Source organism: Otolemur garnettii, unplaced genomic scaffold, assembly GCF_000181295.1.
Source record: "Otolemur garnettii isolate 467f Iridium unplaced genomic scaffold, OtoGar3 scaffold00020, whole genome shotgun sequence".
Lineage (NCBI taxonomy): Eukaryota > Metazoa > Chordata > Mammalia > Primates > Galagidae > Otolemur > Otolemur garnettii.
In genome coordinates this window covers 14,792,741-14,816,457 of record NW_003852415.1, presented here as the reverse complement: position 1 = coordinate 14,816,457, position 23,717 = coordinate 14,792,741, and the positions used below count along the sequence as shown (strand labels likewise).

The following is a 23,717-nucleotide window of genomic DNA, read 5'->3' as shown; positions in this document are numbered from 1 at the left end:
GTCTTGAATGTGAATGGACGTTTATGTAGACATGACCTTTTGTCACAAGCAGTGGTCATACAGAGTTTAGATGACCACTGAAGCTGACCACTAATCATTGGTGCTATACAGGGAAAGAAGCCTCTTGGTTTCAATGGGAGTATGGATGCAATTACTTCTGTGATTGTTTCCAATTCTGCTTCAGTTAATATATACTACTAAGGGGAGTTTGTTTTTAAACATAAGTACATCTTTTACTAGCAAAGTCCCAGATCTAGCATGGGCCTGAGTGATTCTGCCTTCTTGGATTGGCTGTCTGGGGAACTCTTTTAGGTCAGAATAGGGGGAACTTAGGTTCCTTAGGCAATTTCCTTGAAAGCAGCTCTGGCCCTAACCGCTAGCCTTAAGTTGGTTTACATTTTACTGCTCATTTTTAAGAGCAGATATAAGCTTAAATATTGTATTTGAAATTCAGATTGCACTGCAGAAAAATAAGTATGACAAGCTTTAAAGTTCACAATATATAAAACATCTTGAATTCTCATTTAGTTTATTTTTCTTTTTTCATCTACTTTCTTCTGATTTCCCTGCCATTAATGGAATAATTTAAGCCTTTTCATACATACAATAATAAACTCAAAAGAACAGGCCTTTTAATATATGTAATATAATTTAATTTCATTAAACTTGTAAAAATATGTTACAGAAGGTATTTTACCAGTGTTAAATTCAAATTTATATTGTAATCTTTTCCCTTTTTTGTCTGCTGCTGAAAAGAGGTTCCAGGTAATCTTTTCTTTGCTATGCTTACAAGGCCTAATTTTGTTATCTGTATATTTACCATTAATGAGCTATGTTACTTGGTGTTCTTTACCTCTATTTATAGTTTTCTACTTTCTTCCCTTTGGAATTAGTATACCTGAATAGCATCTTAATTAGTAGACTTGTACTATAAGTAATGGCTTTACTAAAACTTTTATCTATTCAACATGTATAATTTTGTACATTATATAATTTCATTTTAAGCAATAATATACCTTATATAAAGATCTTTCTTTATAAAACTTAAAATACACCTAAATGTTACATAGGATTATATAGAATAAAAATTACCTTTTTATCGTTTGGGTTACAATTAAAGTTGTCAGATAATAACACTGAATAAAGGTCATCAACAAAATTGACTTGGAAGAAAAGCCAAGGTTCTATCATTCTTTGAAATTATTCTAACATAAATATCTTTAAATGTTAAATACTATGAATTCACTTCTGTTTGTTACTTATGAACATTCAAAAAGCATATGAAGGAGGTTTTAAACCAAAATTTCTATGCTAACTTGAAAAGTTGCTTGTATTTTTTTGATAAGGACATTTTTAGTGACTAGTCATTCTGCTTCTTATTATGTATGAAAACCCACATTATTTTATATTGCATGTGTCAGATATAAAACACTTCATTTACTTTTTATAGATGTATAACTTGATAATCATTTTGAAAATCTAAGCACATTTTAATTTTAGCTAGCTTTGAGAGCTCCTATGTAATTAAAAGTTGATAAATGTTTAGTAAATAGGGAGAATAAGAGAAAAGGAAGAGTTGTAGGTAATAATAATAATAGTGGTAATGACCTTTTACCAAGTGTTGTATGGTTTACATTGCATTGTGACTGTAACATATCTCCCTTGAGTATAAATGAGTGATTCATGGCATTTGGTACCAGGGACTCAGGCTGGGCACAGTTACTCGCCTATAATCCTAGCATGCTGGGAGGCTGAGGCAGGTGGATTGCTTGAGTTCATGAGTTCAAGACCAGCTTGAGCAAGGCAACACCCCGTCTCTAAAAATAGCTGGGTGCTGTGGCGGGCGCCTGTAGTCCCAGCTACTCAAGAGGTTGAGGCAAGAGACTCAGTTGAACCCAGGAGTTTGAGGTTGCTGTGAGCTATGTCAGCATGGTACTCTACCCAGAGCGACAAAGTGCAACTCTGTCTTTAAAAAAAAAAAATGGCTCAGCTCCCATAGCTCAGTGGTTAGGGCGCTGGCCACATGCGCCGAGGCTGGTGGATTTAAACCCAGCCAGAGCCTTCTAAACAACAGTGACAGCAATAACACACACACACACACACACAAAATAGCCAGGCATTGTGGTGGGCACCTGTAGTCCCAGCTACTTGGGAGGCTGAGGCAAAAGAATCGCGTAAGCCCACTGTGAGCTGTGACACCACAGCACTCTACCAAGGGCAACGTAGTGAGACTCTGTCTCAAAAAAAAAAACAAACAAAAACCAATATCAGGGACTTCAGGAAGTGAAGAAGATAAGGGCATGGAGGAACAGGTAATAAGTACAAATTTGAACTCAGATTTGCTTTATGTTGCCAAGAGTATAGAAAGTTCTTAGAACTATTATTGAAATTCAGCTGAAGGAGAATGTATTGAGTACTACCATGTGTAAGGTATGATGTTTAGAATAATAATCCAGACTTTGTTAATAATGCACCCATCAAGAAATTATTGTTAATTTGTGTAGTCTATTCTTATCCTTTTATAATATTTACATTTAAAGCATACCCAAAGGAGTTAAACATAAAATGAATAAAAGTTTTAATATTTTCTTTCTACCTTCCTGTTTTAGAAGCTATCAAGGTGTAAAGGGCAGTTACACCTTGGGGGAAGGTGTGAAAGAAACCTCTCTGAACGGCAGGGGTGGGAGGCTCAGTGAGGGCTTGAAATGCTGTGTGCCTTTTCTCCTTCCTCCTTTTCTGTTTTAGGCCCCCAGTGAGCAGGGCCCCTCCGCAGCCAGAGAAACTCCAAACAAACAATGTTGGCAAGAAAAAGAGACCTATAGAGGTAAGAAAGCCTCACTCTCCAGTGATACTAAAATGTCCCCAGAGTTTCTTTTTATAAAATATCTAAGTCTTGGCATTAGATAAATGTGTTGAATAATTTTTTTGTTTGGTCATAAAAATTGATTACTTAACTCTTACCTGTGCCTGAGTTTTGGATTGATATCCTCAGTTTCTCTCTCTTTTTGTCAGTCTCTTACATCGACTGACACCTGAATCGACTTACCTCAGAGGACTTCTAAACATAAATACAGTAGAACCTCCATAGTTAACCACTTCCCTACATTGACCACCTCCTTAATTTAGCCTAATTTTCATAGACTGGACATGCACCACATGTACATACCAGTATAATAGGCCTAGTCCCTTATGCTACCACTTCCCTATGTTGACCAGTTTGTTACAGTCTCTTGGATCGTCAACTTACAGAAGTTCTGTATAAATGAATGATATATTTTTTTATAGAATCACAGATACCTTGACAGTGTCTTGTAAATTTCAGCCACTAAATAGTATTTAAATTTATGTGATAAAGATTAAACCCTTATGCCAGATCAGGAAATTTAACCTCATGTGATGTTTTCATGGTATAGAGTTTGTGAAGACATTTCTTCTTCTGTCTCTGCTTCTAATCAAAGAAAACTTCCACAATACTTGAAGAAGAAGGACGGTTGTGCAGACATTTTATAAATCTAGTATTAGCAGCAAACAAGCAACCTGTGTAAAGCAGGCATAAACAAGGTGTAAAGCTGTGGGAAGGTGATTTTTGTAGCTCCCTCCCTACCCCAGCCTTAGAAGGTCAATGAAAGTGGACACTTGCATTGCAGAGTTATCTGACTGAACCTTAGCCCCAGTTGTCAGAGATAGTTTACTTAGTTTTTGTCCACTGATGCTAATTGTGCTGTTTGGATTCTTCAAAGATGTAACTTGACATAATTTATCTTAGTTATGTATCCAAATTAGATATCGTGACTACCAGTGAACACAAATTGAAATACTCTTCTTTTGGACACAAAATGTATAGTTGTCCCCCCACATCAGGGAGGAATTGGTTCCAGGATCCCCTTATGGATACTGGAATCCTCAGATACTCAAGTTTCTTGTAGAAAATGGCATAGTATTTGCAAATGATCTATACAGAGCCTCTTGTGTACTTTAAATCATCTCTAGATTGCCTATATTACCTAATACAACGTAAATGCTACATAAAATATTTGTTATACTGTGTTGTTTTTTCTTTGTATTAGTTTTTATTGTTGCACTATTTTTATTGGGTTTTTCTCCCACATATTTTTCATCCATGGTTGGTTGAATCCTCAGACTGTATTTCAGTGTTTAACACATGAAATCTTAACTAAGATTCTTGGAATCAGATTACCTTGTGATTCCATTTTCTTTTTTTCTAACTTTATCTAGAAAAGTATGGAATGTTACGTTTCAGCTGCCCAAAATAGGTTACGTAGAGAAATATGTCTAGCTTAATTTTGTGTTTGAAGTTTGAAACTTTTTGATTGAAGACACTAGCATTATGTATAGAACAAAATAATGATGATTATTTAGACATGATGAAGAGTATAATTTTTAAGGTAAAATTAAAACTGCTCAAGCAGCCAAATTTATTGATATTTCATTACAAATAATCTAAATTTCGCTTGGCGCCTATAGCTCAACCGGCTAAGGCGCCAGCCACGTACACCTAAGGTGGCGGGTTTGAATCCCCAGCCCGGACCCGCCAAAACAACAATGACGGCTGCAACCAAAAAATAGCCGGGTGTTGTGGCGGGCGCCTGTGGTCCCAGCTACTTGGGAGGCGGAGGCAGGAGACTCGCTTGAGCCCAGGAGTTGGAGGTTGCTGTGAGCTGTGATGCCATGGCACTCTACCCAGGGGGACAGCTTGAGGCTCTGTCTCAAAAAAAAAAAAAAACAAAAAACAAAAAACAAATAATCTAAATTTAACATAGCAATGTTTTTGCAGAAAGCCAATATTTGAGTAGCCTTCCATCATCCAAATTGTATTTTGTAATATGAAAGGCTTTTAACTTCTAAACTGGTATTATTTGTATCAGAGAGCTACCAAAAAGTTAGAGCTCAATAACTATTAAGACATAGGACTTCATTCATTTGCTCAGTGTAGTAGTAGACATTCTAGTGATCTTTGACAGTATAGTAATTCTGCAAAGATATAGTTAAACTCTTAAGTTACAGACATGAGTCTTGGAAATCCCTTATTTATGATAATCACACTCAGTACAGGCAAGTGAAAATCAGTTCTTATCCTGTCCTTAACACTGAGAGAAAAAGACAGAGCTACTGTCCAACTACAATGTAATAAATCCAGAAGCACAATAAGCCTACTGTAAACATGTCAAATCTTATAACTACATTCTGAGCCCTACAGGTGTTTCTGGGTTCCTTTGCTGTGCTCACTAAATGTTTGATAATTAACAACAACAATAAAAATCACCAAGAACTTTATACTACCATGGACAGACTCAAAAAGTTTACTTATATGATCTTTCTCCAGACAATAAAATGCTCTATACATGATATCTGTTAAGAGTTGAGAGGGAAGAAAAAACTCTACATCAGTGTTTTTCAACCTTTCTTATCTCCTGGCACTACTGGAAGAGTAGTTAAACTTCTGCAGCACACTTAAATTATGTTGACTAAAAAGAGAGTAAAAAAAAAAAAAAGAATATACTTACTGAGTGGCTTGGCACCTAAAGCGCAGTGGTTATGGCACCAGCCACCTACACCGAGGGTGGCAAGTTCAAACCTGGCCAGGGCCAACTAAACAATTGCAACAAGAAAATAGCCAGGCATTGTGGTGGGCACCTGTAGTCCAAGCTACTTGGGAGGCTGAGGCAAGAGAATCACTTAAGCCCAACAGTTTGAGGTTGCTGTGAGCTGTGATGCCACGGCACTTTACCAAGGGTGACATAGTGAGACTCTGTCTCAAAAAAAAAAAAGAATATACTTACTGAGCTATGAAATTCTTTTGAAGATAATTAATGATCTGTTAAAATTTTCATGGCACACCAGTTGAAAATCACTGCTCTACATGGTAAGTAATAAAACACTGTTATAATTTAGGCAAAAACAAAATGTTATTATCATTTCATATTCACAAAATGATTACTGAAGAAATAAAATTTATAAATTATCACATTTACTCTTAAGTCCAGTTTCCTCATTGAATATCATATATTGAGTGAAACCATTGCATCAGTTTTTGTCTGCCACCTTTGGTAGGTCCCTAATAAATAATTGGCTTAACATGATTCAGCACAAATATCTTCTAATTTTTCAGTCTAAAATTCACTCCCAACCAAAATATTTTGGGACTACATAGAGGAAGAATATAACTGTATAATGGTTTTGTCATCATTATTATTATTATTATAGGACCTTGTGTTGGAGCTTGTTTTTGGTTATCGAGGAAGAGATTGTAGGAATAATGTTCACTATTTAAACGATGGTGATGATATAATTTATCATGCTGCATCCATTGGGATTCTACACAATGTTGCTACAGGTAGGAAACCCTGATCTTCTACCCCTCCTCCACTTTGTAAACTTAGAATTTTTTTTTCTTTTTAGCAGTTTTTGGCCAGGTCTGGGTTTGAACCCACCACCTCTGGCATATGGGGCCAGTGCCCTACTCCCTTGAGCCACAGGCACCGCCCAAAACTTAGAAATTTTTATCTAGCATCTTAAAAACCTTTGTTAAAACTACAGATAGTAATTTGAAAATGTATACAAGAACTGTTCAGAATAAAAAGATTTCATATTTAAGGATTTTCTGATAATATTGCAAGTAACCGAATTTCAGTCCTAATAGAGTATAATACAACAGTGAAGATTTCATAATGCAAAGTTCTCATAGAAGTGAAGGTTAGGGGAGAAGGAGGGAGAAGGATTGTGTGCTCCTACTTAATGGGCCATGTACGGGTATAGGGCACAACTATAAGAAGGATTCTACCTAACAAATGCAAACATTGTAACCTAGTTGTTTGTACCCTTAGTTAACTTGAAATTTAAAAAAGGCAGTGAAAGTTTACTGTATTTTAAAACCATGATTTTTAGTGAAACTTTCATTCTGTTTCCCTTTAACCTCATCATGCGAATGGATGATTGTCTCTGATAGTGAAAGTAGCATGTCTGGTGAGTGAGTGCTTGGTTTGAGGGGTTTTCTTATTGAGGCTTTGGATAGCCAACGAAGAAGCTAAGAAAGCTGCTTGTCTTTGGTTATACTGATGAAACCTTGTGTGATCCAACAAAGCGAGAAAATATTTATTGATGTTTAACTGATTGGATTGTTGAAGAGCACATAAAAGTTCTCTTAGAGTCATCTGATGACCAGTGTGATAATCCTACTAGTGACATTAAGTATTTAATTTTGAATTGTTTTATTATGTATAATTGCAAACTTCATAAAGTCTGAAAATTGCAAGTGAAGAGAGGTTATCTCGGGAGGCCAAGGCAAGTGGATTGCTTGAGTTCGGGAGTTTAAGACCTGCCTGAATAAGATACCTGTCTCTACTAAAAATAGAAAAATTAGGGCAGTGCCTATGGCTCAAGGAGTAGGGCGCCAGCCCCATATGCCGGAAGTAGTGGTTCAAACCAAGCCCTGGCCAAAAACTGCAGAAAAAAAAAAAAAAAGAAGAAAAGAAAAAAAAATAGAAAAATTAGCTGAGTGTGATGGCGGATGCCTGTAGTCCCAGCTACTTGGGAGGCTGAGGCAAGAAGATCACTTGAGCCACAGGACTCCATCCTAGGTAATAGAGTGAGACGACTCTGTCTAAAAAAAAAAAAAAAAAAATAGAGAAAAGAGGGGTATCTATTCTAGACATTATTTCTGGCTTTCCTTCTGATAATTCCATTGTGATTGGGTAGAGTGGTATTAAACATTAATATGGTCTTTCTATTTTTCTTTCTTTTCTTTTTTTTTTCCAAGACAGAGTCTCCCTATGTTGCCCTCATGCCCTGGTGTCACAGCTCACAGCAACCTCAAACTCTTGGGCTTAAGCAATTCTCTTGCCTCAGCCTCCCAAGTAACTGGGACTACAGGCACCCATCAACACCCAGTTAATTTTTTTGTTACAGTTGTCGTTGTTTAGCAGGCCCTGGCTGGGTTTGAACACACCAGCCCTGGTGCATGTGGCTGGTGCCCTAACCACAGAGCTATGGGTGCAGAGCCTATTTTGCTTTCTTATAGAAAAGGGTTCACCAGGATCAGACAAGTCAGTGGCAATTTTCATTTAATATTTGAGCCATTTAAAAAGTATTACATAGTGATTCAATATACACAGATCTATAAATATAATATACCACATCAATAAAATAAAAAAGACCATATTCTCTCAATTGGCACAGAAAAAGCCTTTCATAATATATCCAGCATCCTTTCATGATCAGAACACTTAAGAAAATAGGCATAGAAGGGACAAACTGATAGAGGCCATCTACAGCAAACCCACAGCCAATTTCATATTGAATGATGTAAAACTGAAAACATTTCCACTCAGATCAGGAATGAGGCAAGGATGCCCACTGTCTCCACTGATATTCAACATAGTAATGGAAGCCTTAGCCATAGGAATCAGGCAAGAGAAGGCGATCAAGGGTATCCAGATAGGGTCAGAGGAGACCAAACTCTCACTCTTCGCTGATGATATGATCCTATACCTGGAAAATCCCAGGGACTCAACTACAGAACTCTTAAAAGTGATCAAGGAATACAGCAGCATCTCAGGATACAAAATCAAGACTTACGAATCAGTAGCTTTTATGTATGCCAACAATAGTCAAGCTGAAAATATATTCAAGGACTCTATTCCTTTTACATTAGTGCCAAAGAAGATGAAATATCTGGGAATTTACCTAACAAAGGATGTGAAAGATCTCTATAAAGAGAACTATGAAACTCTGAGAAAGGAAATAGCTGAAGATGTTAACAAATGGAAAACCATACCATGCTCATGGCTGGGAAGAATCAACATTGTTAAAATGTCCATACTACCCAAAGCAATCTACAGATTTAATGCAATCCCAAGAACTTGAAAAAATAGTACTTCATTTTATATGGAATCAGAAAAAAACCTCAAGTAGCAAATACATTACTCAGAAATAAGAACAAATCAGGAGGTATCACATTACCTGACTTCAGGCTATACTATAAGTCTATAGTGATCAAAACATCGAGGTACTGGCACAAAACAGAGAGGTAGATTTATGGAACAGAAAAGAGAACCAACAGATGAACCCAGCTACTTACCGTCATTTAGCAAGCCCAGGCCGGTTTCGAACCCACCAGCCCCAGTGCATATGGCCAGCACCCTAGCCACTGAGCTACAGGTGATGAGCTTTGTAATTTTATTTTTAATTTCCTGATGTATAATTAGTCATAGAGCTCTCAGCCCTGGAAAACAGGAAGTACATTTCACTTGAGAAGAAGTTTTAAAGTTGTATTCGGTCTGTTAAACATAATTGTTGAATTTTTTTTGTTTTGTTTTTATTTTGCTTTTGTAGGATCCTTTATAATTTGGATCCAACCCACTGCTCTGACCTCATTTTCAACCTCTTCATTTTACTTGCAAAAACTGACCTTTATTACTTCCTGCATGGACTGCTGTCATACTTTTACAAAGTCTCCTCACTATCACTGCTGCTAGATGAATCACATTATTTCTTTGATCAAAAACTTTGATGCCTTTCCTGCTAAATGCAGATTACATACAAAATATGAGTAAATATGGCCCAAATTATTAAATGGAAAATTACCACTGGTTTTTGTGTGACACTGGTGAATCCTTCTCTTAGGAAACCAAAACAGAAAAATTATAGGCTAGCATTCAAAATCTTCCATAATTCTAGTTCCAATTTGCCTTTCCAACCATATTACTCTTCTTCAGCATGACCCGTCAGCAAAATGAACTATTTCTATACATGCCCAGCATTTTCCTGCTTCTTTGTCTTTTCTTGGTGTTCCTTTACCAGAAATGCCCTTCCCTACCCACCTTCACATTTACAAAATCAATCCAGGTCAGTCCAGGAATGCCACATCCCTGTGATGAGAATAATCTTTTCTCCTATGAATTCTCACAGCATTTTGATCCCTAACACTCTGGTGACATTTGGTATTGTATGGTTTATCCCTTTCAGAGCTCCATCCCTTTACAGCTTTCTGAATCATTTTTCTATCCTTATGATGATATACACATAGTAAGTGCTCAAAAAATATGTAATGACTAAGCAAGTAAGAGTAGTTTGTAGCTCTAGATAAATGCATTTGTCTGTTATGTCTTAAGTTTTTCACTTAATTCTCAAATTCTTTTCGCAGGTTCTCAGAGTTTTTATCAGGAACATAATGATGATATTCTGTGCCTCACTGTGAATCAGCACCCCAAGTTTATCAACATAGTGGCAACTGGCCAAGTAGGTATGTTTCTGTATTTTAAAAAGCAACAATTTGACGCATTTGTTTTGTTTAAATAAATTCAATATTCTAGGAAAATATTAAAATATGTGCATCCAGCCTGAGCAAGAGCAAGATCCTATCTCTAAAAATAGTGTTGTGGTGGATGTCTGTGGTCCCAGCTACTTGGGAGGCTGAGATCAGAGGATGGCTTGAGCCCAAGAGTTCGAGGTTGCATTGAGCTATGAGGCCATGGTACTCTATTGGGTGTGACAAAGTAAGACTCTTTCTCATATATATGCATATATATATACACATGTGTGTGTGTATATATATACATGTATAATATATGTATGTATATATATATACATGGATTGTTCAAAATCTGTATTTATATAAAATATACACCCAATTATACCATACTATTTCTTCCAAGTATCTTTACGTCCGTCACTCACTTTGATTATTGGAATTAGTTTAGATGATTTGGATTTAAAATTAACTTGTATGGTTGAAATGGTTGGGATCCTTTAGCAGGAATTTCTGATTAGCAAAAAGGTTTAATTCAATAGCATTTAAAGCAGAAAAAGAGGGCGGTGCCTGTGGCTCAAGGAGTAGGGTGCTTGTACCAGGGGTGGCAGGTACAAGCCTGGCCCAGGCCAAAAAACCACCAAAAACAAAAAAAAAGGCAGAAGAAGATTTGAAGAGAAAATGGTGTGTAAGGGGAGCCACACAACTAGACTGAGAGGGCAGAACCTGCTTCAGTAGAGGTCAGGCTAGAAAGAAGGGAAAACCCAAGTATGTTTCATGTTGGTAAATCTCTTCTGCCTTTTTCTTTGGTGTCGATTTAATTTCACCAGCTGAAATTGAAATGCACCTGTTGTCTTTTATCTCTGTGGAAAAACAAAGGCTATAACTTTATAAAGCATAGCAGGTTTATCCTCCTTTATAGAGGATAGCAGGTTTATTTAGGAGATACCTGCCGACCATGACTGCTACGAATGTAGCCTAATAGATCTGCTCAGTCAGATCTTCACAACTCTGGTATAGTTTGGAAAAGTTATTAAAATTAGTGGGTTAGTTGGACTTCAGTGGGCCTTGATTGCTAAGCTAGCTTTTCAGTTGTCTCTTTTTCTTGACTAAGATAGTTTGTGCTTTTGATATCTTCATTTCTCATGCAAGTATTAAACTGATCAGTTGGGAACTCATTCTCTGGGAGCTGGATTCGACAGCTCTTCTGCATAGACCCTTGTATTTTTCTTTTCTGTGTAGCTTTTTCCTCTTAAAAGTTTTTTTGTTTTTTTTTAAATTTTGAGACAGAGTTTTACTTTGTCACCCTAGGTAGAGGGCATCATAGCTCCCAGTAACCTCAAACTCTTGGGCTCAAGTGATTCTCTTGCCTCAGCCTCCCAAGTAGCTGGGACTTCAGGTGCCCACCACAACGCCTAGCTATTTTTTGAGATCAGGTCTCACTCTTGCTCAGGCTGGTCTCGAAACTGTGAGTTCAGGGGAGTCTATCTGCCTTGGCCTCCCAAATGCTAGGATTATAGGCATGAACCACTGTGCCTAGCCTTTCCTCTTAAAGTTAATTTTAAAAAGTTAATAGATTATTTCTTCACCTATTATATAGAAAATATTCCAATCTTTATATGTAAACACCGTCCCTGGTTGGCTTAAGTTTATTGAAAGCAAAGTACTATTTTCACTCTGCACAGGAATGAAGGCCCATCTCCTTGAGGAATGAGAGATCATGTAGCTCAGTGCATCTTGGCACATACCATGTTTCCCTGAAAATAAGACACTGTCTTAAATTTATTTTTTCTCAAGAAGATACACTAGGGCTTATTTTCAGGGGATGTCTTATTTTTATTAAGTATAACACAACAGTCTACATTTATTCAAATACAGTTAAGTCATTTTCTTCTGGAACCTGACAGGGGGAGCCAACCTTGTTGGTGGGGCTGGCAGTAGTGATGCGTGAACTCCTTTCCTATAGCCGTTCGCACGTGCGCAATAGGATGTTTGCCACCATGGTCACCACACGCTCACCCGCGCAAGTGCGAACAGCTTGGAGAAAGGAGCTGTGGCAGATAAAAGGTATTCCAGTCTTCCTTACCACTCTGCGCCAAAATGCATGGCATGGCTGTGCAGATAGGTCTTATTATCAGGGTAGGGCTTATATTTAACAAATGCATAGAAATCCTGCTAGGGCTTGTTTTTTGGGTAGGTCTTATTTTGGGGGAAACACAGTAGTTTTTATTCAGTAAATTTTTATCAAGTAAATCCATTTATTCAACAAACTTACTGAACATCTGCAATTTGTAAGAAATTGTTCTAGTTGCTTGGGATACAAACAGCTACAAAATCCCTGTATTAGTGGAATTTGTATTCTGCAAATAGAATTCTAGAAGGTATGGTTCTTTCGTTTCTTAACTTTGCTTCTTCTCCTCTTCTTTCCTCTCCCTCTGTTAAGCAACTTTATTTATAGTACATATTAGTATACCCTTCCAGAAAATGATAATAAAAATGCTTTACTGATGACTAATTAAGATAGATTCAAGGGAGAATCAAAGAATGAGGAGGGACTTTTTTTTTCCTCTTCTGAACATGAAGAGAATTGTGTTGGTTGTTACTTCCAACAGCACAAAGCACTGTTTTAAAAAGTTTATTGTTACTTGTGTTAAAAAATAATACAGATCATAGAGGAATTGAAGTATTTTATGTTGGGGTATTTTAACCAGTTATATCCAAATTTATCTTTATTTGTGGCTAGAATCATGGAATCTCAAGGCCCAAGTGTATTATTTTATCCTGTCCATCATTATATGCTTGTACCTCACCACCTCTTAATGCCTGATGAAGTAATCTAGCCTCTCCCTATAAGGCTCAGTTATAAAGTGGTTCTTCACGTAGAATAGAAATGTCTGTCTGTGATTGCTACTCATTGGTTCTAATTCTCGGGGAACTAGAACATCTAATCACTCATTCCTATGATGTTGTTTTCCAGTTTTGGAAATATTCTGAGTTTTATCTAGTTCTTTTTTAGAAGGCCCAATTTGCAGTCAAATGCTCTACCTCTGAGCTATACCCCTCAAGAAGGCCCAGCGTGGATATCCTCTACCTACGTTCCATACAAAGTGTAAATGAAAACATGGAAATTCTTTTCCGTAAGGGAGCCTACCCCTCCACTGGGCCATACTTAAGGTATCTGAAATTCCAGAATTCTCTACCAAATGGTCCTGAACCTACTTCTGGAACTCAGTGAACCTTTACTGTGAGTTCCATACTCTGAGTGGCCGCCAGTACAGCCAACGAGTGTGCCTTTGAGGGATGGCCAAGGGGTAGCTGTTCAATGGATGGAGTTTTGATGTGCAAAACATGGGTAACCACATGCCTTACTTAGTTTGAGTTGCCTGTAACAAATACCCTAGACTGGGTGGCTTATACAACAGAACTTTATTTCTTATAGTTCTGGAGACTGGAAATCCCAAGATCAGGATGCTGGCATGGCTAGGTTGTGGTGAGGGTCTTCTCCAGGGTTTGCAGATGGCCATCTTCTTACTATATCTTCACTTGGTGGAGAAAAATATTCTTTTTTCTGTTTCTTCTTATGAGGACACTAATCTCATTGTTAGGGCTCTACCTTCATGACCTAGTGACCTCCAAAGGCCCCACCTCCTAAAACCATCACACTGGAGATTAGGGTACAAGTGTATAAAATTGGACAGGACACATACATTCAGTCTGTAGCATCACACAGGAGTTTCCATGGCTCTGGGGGTGGGAAGAGTATGGGACAGGTTGTTAGCTCTCCAAGGAGTTTTAAATTTATACCAGGCTTTCTACGTTATTAGAGGGGCATACTGTACTTCATAATTGTTATCTTGATTGTCAACTTTAAAATATTTAAACCAATGGTGTTTAAGCCTTCATTTGTACTCTTGTACCAGACCCTGTAGCTATTAAGAGACAAGCCTGATCTCTAAACCATACACTCTCTGTCTTTCAACCATTTTTCACATGGCATAGTGCTGAGCACTCTCACCATTTTGTTGGTATTAGTGTGTGCTCAGAACTACAAATAGCATTTCCCATGTGGTCCACTCAGCAAACTCAAGTACATTCTTTACTTTTTTTCCTCATGTGCCAGGTCAAGGCAGTATGGGCCTTTGTTAACAATATATCCTTGAAATCATTATTTCATATGGACATAAGGCTCTACGAAAGCAAAAATGGTCACTTTGTCATTTTAAAATTCCTAAATTTTGCTCCTTGCTCTAAAGATTATCACTTTTTACGGTTTGGTTAATAGATATTTCCACCACAAATTTAATGAGCATAGGCTTTCACATTTTTTGGCAAACTTCTACTCATATGGAAAATTTTTAGTTAAAAGAAAGAACATTTTTTTCTTTCTTGAGTTATGTGGTAACCTTTGCCATCATGTCTCTCAGAAGGTTTATATCTAATTCCTTCCTGGAGGAGGGAGCGTGATTGGCGGGATCACGCCTATGGTTCATCCTATAAGGGTACATGTGAATCTCTCTAAATGTAGAATATAAATGTCTTAACACAATAAAAGAAAGAATAATAATAATAATTCCTTCCTGGAGATAAGAGATGCATGAAAACTCCAAAGGGCTTATTACCAATGCATTTTATAAACCAAAATAAGGATCACATCAATTTAAATCATATCGCTATTATTTTTAAAGTTTTTATAATTAAAATTTTATGTAACTCATTAAATATAAAGAAAAAGGTTTTATATAAAGAAAGACTAAAGATCATACATAGAATAGGTATGTATAATTAAAACGAGTAGTTGAACACAATTAAATGTAATAAAATTAATCTTGTATATGATACTTTATCATTTAAATTATTTTAAATTATTTGATAATTGAACTTTTACACATTTTACTGTTAGTATTTATGTTATTTATGGATAATTATTTTTTCTTTGTAGGTGATTCAGCAGACATGTCAGGTAAGAAAAATTAAACACTTTCTGTTTTAGTTTTATTGTTTGGTAATGATAGCCTAAATTTTTGTAAAATAATAAGATATTGAACTTATATATCTATAAAAAACCTATAGGTTTTTTTTTAAATGAAGACTGTAACATTTTAATGTCATGATACTGAACTCAGTCCAGAACAATATATATTTTTTATTTTTTTAATATATATTTTTAAATTCATGGTAGTTAATAACTTGCCAGTGTCTTGTAGCTAGTGAAAATAGAGGTGGGTTTTTTTTTTTTTTTTTTGAGACAGAGCCTCAAGCTGTCCCCCTGGGTAGAGTGCCATGGCATCATAGCTCATAGCAACCTCCAACTCCTGAGCTCAAGCGAGTCTCCTGCCTTAGCCTCCCAAGTAGCTGGGACCACAGGTACCCACCATAACGTCTGGCTATTTTTTGGTTGCAGCTATAGCTGTTGTTTGGCAGGCCCAGGCTGGATTCAAACCCGCCACCTTAGGTATATGTGGCTGGTGCCTTAGCCACTTGAGCCACAGGCGCCAAGCCTGGAGGTTGGTTTAAACTTAATCTTAAATATAAATCAGTAAATTTTATTGCCTTAGAATGACATATTTTTAAAATTTATTTTTATATACAATTTGATTTATTGTACATATTGGCTAAAGAGATTATTAAAAGATTTAAAAATAACTTTTTATTATTGATTTTTAATCCTGGCTTTGTGAATTTAAAAAGCTTTTTTTTTTTTTGAGACAGAGTCTTACTCTGTCACCCTGGCTAGAGTGTTATGACATCACAGCTCATAGCAACCTCAAACTCTTGGACTTGAGCCTCTCGAGTAGCTGGGACTATAGGCCTGGGCCAATATGCCTGGCTAGTTTTTCTATTTATTTTTTAGTAGAGAAAGCAAGTAGAGTCTTGCTTTTGCTCAGGCTGGTCTCAAACTCCTGAGCTCAAATGCCTCGGCCTCCCAGAGTGCTAGGATTACAGGTATGAGCCACCATGCCAGGCCTAAAAAGCTATTACAGTAATGTGTATCCATTGTTTGTTGATATTATAATAATCGGGCTTTTTTTCTTTCAATTTTTTTTTCTTTTGTTTTCTTCCTAACACTACCTATCTGTCAATAAGTAGACTTTTCAACTGTATTTTCAGTTTATGTAACATAATAAGAATTTGTAGATTGATAATAACAAAACATTCCCCAGCAATTTGTACCTGTTTCCCTCCCCTCTTCCATAGCAAAGCATGATTTGTGATTTGACTATTTAACCACAAATTCATCCAGCACGATAGAAAAAGTCCTTGCTCTCCTGATTAAACGAAAGAGTGGGGGGTTGGCAAACTATAGTGGCCCACAACTTGTTTTTATATGGCTCATAAGCTGTAGGTAGTTTTTACTAATTTAAACAGTTGGAAAAAGAATAACATTTAGGATACACTAAAACTATATAATATCCAAATTTCTGTATCTATAAATAAAGGTTTGTTTGTTGACAAAACAGCCATGTTTGTTCAATTTCACACTTTCTCCAATGGCCTCGTAGTAACCACAGAGACTGTGACACTACTACTGCTTTGCACTGCTGTTCAGCACACACAAGTTCCAGTGACACAGTGTCACTCTGATATATATGAGCACTCTGTATATTACTATATCATAACATTTTATTTTGTTTTTTAATCTCCAAATTGTTAAAACAAGGGAGGGGGAAGAAAACTAGTCTGAATGTCGTAATTTTTAAGGCACAGTGAAGCATAGATTATGTTGTTATCAAATGAGATAATTGTGTTATCTCATAACACATAAGTGTTGTATTTGTTTATTTATTTATTTTTTGAGACAGAGCCTCAAGCTGTCTCCCTGAGTAGAGTCCCATGGCATCACAGCTCACAGCAATCTCCCAACTCCTGGGCTCAAGTGAGTTTCCTGCCTCAGCCTCCCAAGTAGCTGGGACTATAGGCACCCGCCACAACACCTGTCTGTTTTTTTTAGTTGCAGCCGTCATTGTTGTTTTGGCGGGCCCGGCTGGATTCGAACCCGCCACCTTAGGTCTATGTGGCTGGCACCTTAGCCGCTTGAGCCACAGGTGCCAAGCCAAGTGTTGTGTTTATAATGTAGTGACACCATAGCTGTGCTAAAAGAATATAATATACATTAACATTTTCACACATAGCTTCATCACAATATTCCCAACTCATAGGAAAGCAACATTGAGAAAAATTAGAAAATTTAAAACAGAGTATCTTATCACAGCAAATTCTCTTCACAAAAATAAAAATGAAAATGAGGTTACAGGGCTGGGCGTGGTAGCTCACACCTGTAATCCTAGCTCTCTGGTAGGCTGAGGTAGGTAGATTGCTTCAGCTCACGAGTTTGAGACCAGTCTGAACAAGAATGAGACGCTATCTCTACTAAAAACAGAAAAACTTCGCCTGAAATCCTAGCACTCTGGGAGGCCGAGGTGGGTGGATTGCTTGAGTTTAGGAGTTTGAGACCAACTTAAGTAAGAGGGAAACCCCGCCTCTAAAAACACCTGGGTGTTGGGGCAGGTGCCTGTAGTCCTAGCTACTTGGGAAACTGAGACAAGAAGACTGCTTGAGGTCACTATGAGCTATGATACCACGGCACTCTGCCTAGTGGAAGAAACTGATACTCTGTCTCAAAAAATGAAAAAAACTAGCTGGGTTGGGACAGCGCCTGTGGCTCAAAGGAGTAGTGTGCTGGCCCCATATGCTGGAGGTGGCGGGTTCAAATTCAGCCCCAGTCAAAAACTGAAAAAAACAAAGCAAAACAAACAAACAAAAAAACTAGCTGGGTGGGGCATGCCTAGAGTCTCAGCCACTCCGGATTTGGAGACAAGAGGATCACTTGAGCTCAAGAGTTTGAGGTTGCTAAGGCACTCTACCCATGGTGACAGAATGAGAGACTCTGTCTCAAAAAAGAAAGAAAAGAAAAGAAAAAAAGAAAAACTAGCTGGGCGTGGTGGTGCATACCTATAGTCTCAGCCACTCTGGAAGCTGAGGCAAGAGGATCACTTGAGCCCAAGAGTTTGAGGTTGCTATGAGGATATGACAGCAGGGCACTCTACCTACGACGAAAAGAATAAAAGAGGCTACAACCAAAATAAGTTTCTGAGTGGTTCTTTGGTTAGCCAATCAAGAAAAGCTATTTACTGACATACCAACAATTAATTAAATTGTGTTTGCAGCAGGTGAAGAAAGGTGTCTAGAGAAAATGAACTTATTTAAGACTATTACCTTTTAACAAAAGCAGTTCTAAAAGAGTTGAGGGCTCAAACTGCAGTTCCAGCAGCATATTTCAGTTGATGATGCAAGTGGACAAGAAAATTGCCACATTTCAAAAATCAGTTTAACTCTACAGTTGATAACGTCTACCTGACCTTCAATTTAAAGTGATCATTGTGGCTCGGCGCCTGTGGCTCAAGCGGCTAAGGAGCCAGCCACATACACCTAAGGTGGCGGGTTCAAATCCAGCCCTGGCCCGCCAAACAACAATGATGGCTGCAACCAAAAAATAGCCAGGCGTTGTGGCGGGCGCCTGTAGTCCCAGCTACTTGTGAGGCAGAGGCAGGATCCTCGCTTGACGCCAGGAGCTGGAGGTTGCTGTGAACTGTGATGCTACGGCACTCTACCCAAGGGGATAGCTTGAGGCTCTGTCTCAAAAAAAAAAAAATAAAATAAAATAAAGTGATCATTGTGCAATTAGCTGGGTGCAGTAGCTAATACCTATAATCTTAGCATATTGAGAGACCACGGTAGAAGGGTTGCTTGAAGCCAGGAGTCCTGAGCACTATAATGAAACTTTGTCTCTGTACTAAGACATGCACAAAATGCAAGTACTACAGCATGCCTATCCTTCTAGCTACTAGCAGGAGGATTGCTTAAGTTACACCTAGGAGCTTAAGGTTGCAATGAGCTATCTTGAAACCACTGCACTTTAGCTAGGTAACAAAGTGAGACCCTTTCACAGAGGGGGGAGGAAAATGATTCTGCAATGTAATGCATGTGAAATAGTACATGGCAAATATCAAGACAGAGCTCTCATAGAATTTTCTAAATGCCTTCCAAGCAACTAATATGCTCAAGGAAAATCATATGCTTGTGGACTAATACCATTACTTGGTAATACCTATCTATGTGAAAGAACATTTTCGAAGTGGAAATGTGTGAACTCTTATTACAGATCAGAATTCACATGTGAACATTTGCCACCAATTTTTTTTTTTTTTGGTAGAGACAGAATCTTATTTTGTCGCCCTCAGTAGAGTGCCGTGGCGTCACACAGCTTACAGCAACCTCCAACTCCTGGGCTTAAGTGGTTGTCTTGCCTCAGCCTCCAGAGTAGCTGGGACTACAGGTGCCCATCACAATGCCTGGCTATTTTTTGGTTGCAGTTTGGCCGGGGCCGGGTTTGAACCCACCACCCTCGGTATATGGGTCCGGTACCCTACTCACTGAGCCACAAGTGCCGCTCTATTTGCCACCAATTTTGATGATAGAGAACTCTGACTTTGAACCTCAGCTAAGTGAAATGTTATCTATTCAAAAAATAATGTTATTCTTTACATTAAATCTTTATTATAAAAATTTTTACTCAGTGAATTTCATCAATAAAAATTCTGTGGAAATTTGCTTTCTCTCTTACTACACAAGAATCTACATAATTTCAGTTTTGTCTCTTATCTAACCCTTTATAGAAAAAGTTTGATGATCCCTGCCCCAGAGAGAAACAGAGAATATAAATGAGTAAAGTTTAAAAAATAACTTGATTTAAGATGGCAATAAGTGTGATAAAAACAAATGAGATGATGGCAATAAAATAGTCTTTGCTTTCTCAGAGGTGGTAACATTTGGCGAGGGCAGGAATGATACAGAAATGATAGCTGAAGCATGATCTAGGAAGGTGAGTTTTTAGCTGGTGTGCCACAGCTTTGGTGTGCTGCGAAAATTTTTAAAGATCATTAAATTATTTTCCAAAGAAATTCAAAGCACAGTAAGGGTATTCTTTTTTTCAACATAATTTAAGTGTGCTGTGGAGGCTTACCTACAGATTCAAGTATACTGTGAGATAAAAAAGGCTGAAAGACACTGATGTAGGGGCTCCAGGCTGAGATCTGTTTCGGGGGTCCCAAGACTTCCCATACATTTAGCAATTCTCCGGGCGAAGTTGAAGGACTCAGAGGTAGTTGTCCTTAAAGCTATAGTTTATTACAGTAAACAGCTAGTGGAAAAGACAGATGAGGTGGCGTCTGGAGGGTCCAGTCATGGGCTTTCTGTATTCCGCCAACAGTCCCTCCAACCCACAGTTTCACAGAACCTGCTGCTTCCTCCAACAGCCAAATTCAGCAGTGCACATAGGGTGTTTCTGCCCAAGGAAACCCAGTTAAGAGGCAGAGTTCAGGGTTTTTATTGAGGGCTGGTGATACAGGCCTAAAACCCAGCGATAACTACCAAAATACTAGACTTCCCAAAAAAAGCAGATGTTCAGTGCCAAAACAGCCTGGTCGACTACACTATTAAGAATGTAGAGGGTCAAGAGATGAAGTTGGAAAATTAGGAGGCTGTTACAGTAGTCCAAGCAAAAGGTAGTTAAACAAGGATGCTAGGAGTGAGCGTGGAGAGAACTAGACAAATATGACATATATTTTGAAAGTAAACCTAGTAATTTTTTCTGATGTATTGGATATGGGGGTATTACAACGACAAATCAAGGCCAATTGTTAATTTTTTCCTTGACCAGTTAGCTAAATGAGATGGGAGGATACTTTGGGAGAAATCAGTTGGGCAAGAAGAAATTATCCACAGATAGAAGTGATGGCTGTTCAGGTGAAAATACAAGAAGACAGGCAGATTTAGGGATGGCTAAACTCCTGTCTCATGACTTTAGATTTCTTATGTCAGCTGAAAGTGAGGTGGTAGGGAAGTGGGTATTGGTTTAAAGAGAGAGAAAGTTTTTAAATTGTAACTTTGGAATATGGGAGAATAAATACATACATTAGAAAAGATATGGTATAATTACCACTGAGATGTGTTTTCAGTGGACACTAGGGAACATCTTTTGTCTCTAATGAAGTTAGTGATCCTCTGTGTGCCTTCCACAACAGGAAGGAGACGCTCATTAGCATACAGCAGTGAAGAGGGAGGGTGACCTCCTGAGCTCCACCATGCCATCCAGAACCCAGGTGCTCTGTATCTCTTCCACTCTGCCATCCTAGGTGTTAGGTTCACCTGTAAGGCTGGTTGCATCTGTGTTCATAAAAATTGCTACTGTAGCAGTTGAGGTTACACGCTTATTTACTGTTATCCAGTGAGAAAGAAGGAAAAAAGTTTTCATAACTTTTCATAACTATGACCTAAAAGTCCTTTTTAGTCTGATTGGGTCATTTTAGAGCATGAACAAAACCATGTGTTAAGAAGACACCAGGGAAATGTTTGTGACTGGTTTAACTGGGTTACTAAACTATTATATGATAAATCACGCTGAGGTTGGGCCTTAGAAGGAGAGGAGCTGGATAGGGGTGGTTATAACAATGGACTCAAACTTATCAGTTGAGCCTTCACTTTGTTTCCCTTGAAGCTCCATTAGGTAGGAGTGGATTCCTGAATAAAACTGGAACTTTGTTAAGAAGAGAGGATACAATGGGTGCTGGGTATGCTGCAAAGAGTTGACTACTACAAAGACTGAAGGGCAAGATACACTTGGCACATCTAATAGCCTTGTTCAAATTTTGTTTTAAAATTCAGTTTTTATTACACTGTATCAATGGTAAACTAGGGGAGAGAGAAAGAATATCCTTTAAAACTTTGATTTTTGAGATCCAATTTGTAATGTAAAAGGGAGCGATGCTGGTTGTCTATGCAGGAAACTGAGCCTAAAATGTTTGTGAAGATACACTGTTTCCACTGAGGGGAGAGCTGGAGTGGGTGCGATAGCAGATAGTGATAGCTGCCTCTGCCCACGCCCAGGCCATTTGCTGCTGCACAGGGAGAATGAAGCAGGGTCGCCAGGAAGCCCAAATCAGTGGTTGAGAACAAGATCGTTGAGCTCATAAATACTTCAGTTATGGAAGATCAAAATGAAGATGAGTTCCCAAAGAAAAATACTCTTTGACAGATAAGCAAGAGAATATCATCTATGATCATCTCCAGAAAGAGGACATCAGAAGAGAACTATCAAAAAGTATAAGATTCGTGTAATAAATACTTTGACCAGTGGTCTGTGGAACATCTTATTTCATGATGTATCATTATCAGAATGGACATATTAACTCTTACTGACGCCCATGTTGCAGTGCGACTTTATTACTGCTTTACCAGAGCAAGGCTTAGATTATGGCTGAAAACATTCTTTTCTGCTGGGATGCCAGGTCTCTGTGTGCAGCAAAGTTGTTATGTAAAGAATGGCAGTGAGTGATTTCATAAGGAATGAATGGTACACACTGATCCTCTATGGAGGGGACTTTCAGAAAGAAGGGAGTGGTATCAGTATCTTTTTACAAACAGACCCACAGATGGACCTCCCAATTAATTTTATGGGTCAATTATATCCCAATATAATCCAGGTTATAGAGATTATAGAATCTAACTGGCAGTGTGGATGACACAACTTGTAGAGGCACTTTCAGGGCCACTCTGAGAATGGTGAAGGTCTACTGTTTATACTCCAGTGTAATGATGAAAAAATTATCAGTGGCCTATGAGATAATTCTATTAAGATTTGGGATAAAACCAGCCTGGAATGTTTGAAAGTGTGAACAGGATCTGTGTTGTCTCCAGGATGATGAACCTGTCATTGTAACTGGTTCTTTAGAGTCTACAGTGAGAGTCTGGGATGTGAACACAGGTGAAGTTCTTACCACTTTGATCCACCACAAGGAAGCCATACTGTACTTAACACTTTCAGAAATGGATGGATGGTGACCTCTTCCAAGGACCATCCATTGCTGTGTGGGACATGGCTTCTGCCACTGATACCACTTTACACAGGTTCCTTGGCTGGCCACCATACTGCTTCAATGTAGGGGACTTTGATGATAAGTACATCTCATCTGCCTCTGGCGACAGTATCATCAAAGTCTGGAGCACAAATACCTGTGAATTTGTTGGTACTTTTCAGTGGGCATAAGCAAGGCATTGCCCTGTCATGAATACAGGGATTAGATGGGTGTTAGTGGATGTCTCTGGGATGTCAAATGTGGTATCTGCTTAAGAGTACTAGAGAGACATGAAAAATTGCTCCAGCGCATCTGGTTTGATAATAAGATTGTTAGTGGAGCCTATGTTGGGAAAATTGAATTTGGGGCTTGCAAGCTGCTCTTGACCCTCGAGCCCCAGAAACACACTGTGTCTGTGTATATTTGTGGAGCATATAGGACCTGTGTGTTGGCTACAGTTGGTGAATTTCACATCATTAGCTCCCACGATGGTGCTATTTTGATTTGTGATTTCTTTCTTTTCTTTTCTTTTTTTTTTT

The 23,717-nt window shown here is 38.1% G+C and overlaps 1 protein-coding gene and 1 pseudogene across 1 annotated transcript in view; both read left to right on the top strand.

The window, feature by feature from the left end:
- EML5 (echinoderm microtubule associated protein like 5) overlaps positions 1 to 23,717 on the top strand; it is a 167,328-nt gene that overhangs the window by 126,052 nt on the left and 17,559 nt on the right. The window contains exons 28-31 of the mRNA XM_012803403.2: positions 2,746 to 2,824; positions 6,226 to 6,355; positions 10,163 to 10,261; positions 15,207 to 15,227. Coding sequence (XP_012658857.1) covers positions 2,746 to 2,824; positions 6,226 to 6,355; positions 10,163 to 10,261; positions 15,207 to 15,227 — 329 coding nt within the window. The remainder of the gene's footprint in view (positions 1 to 2,745; positions 2,825 to 6,225; positions 6,356 to 10,162; positions 10,262 to 15,206; positions 15,228 to 23,717) is intronic.
- LOC105886704 overlaps positions 22,293 to 23,717 on the top strand; it is a 2,759-nt pseudogene continuing 1,334 nt past the window's right edge.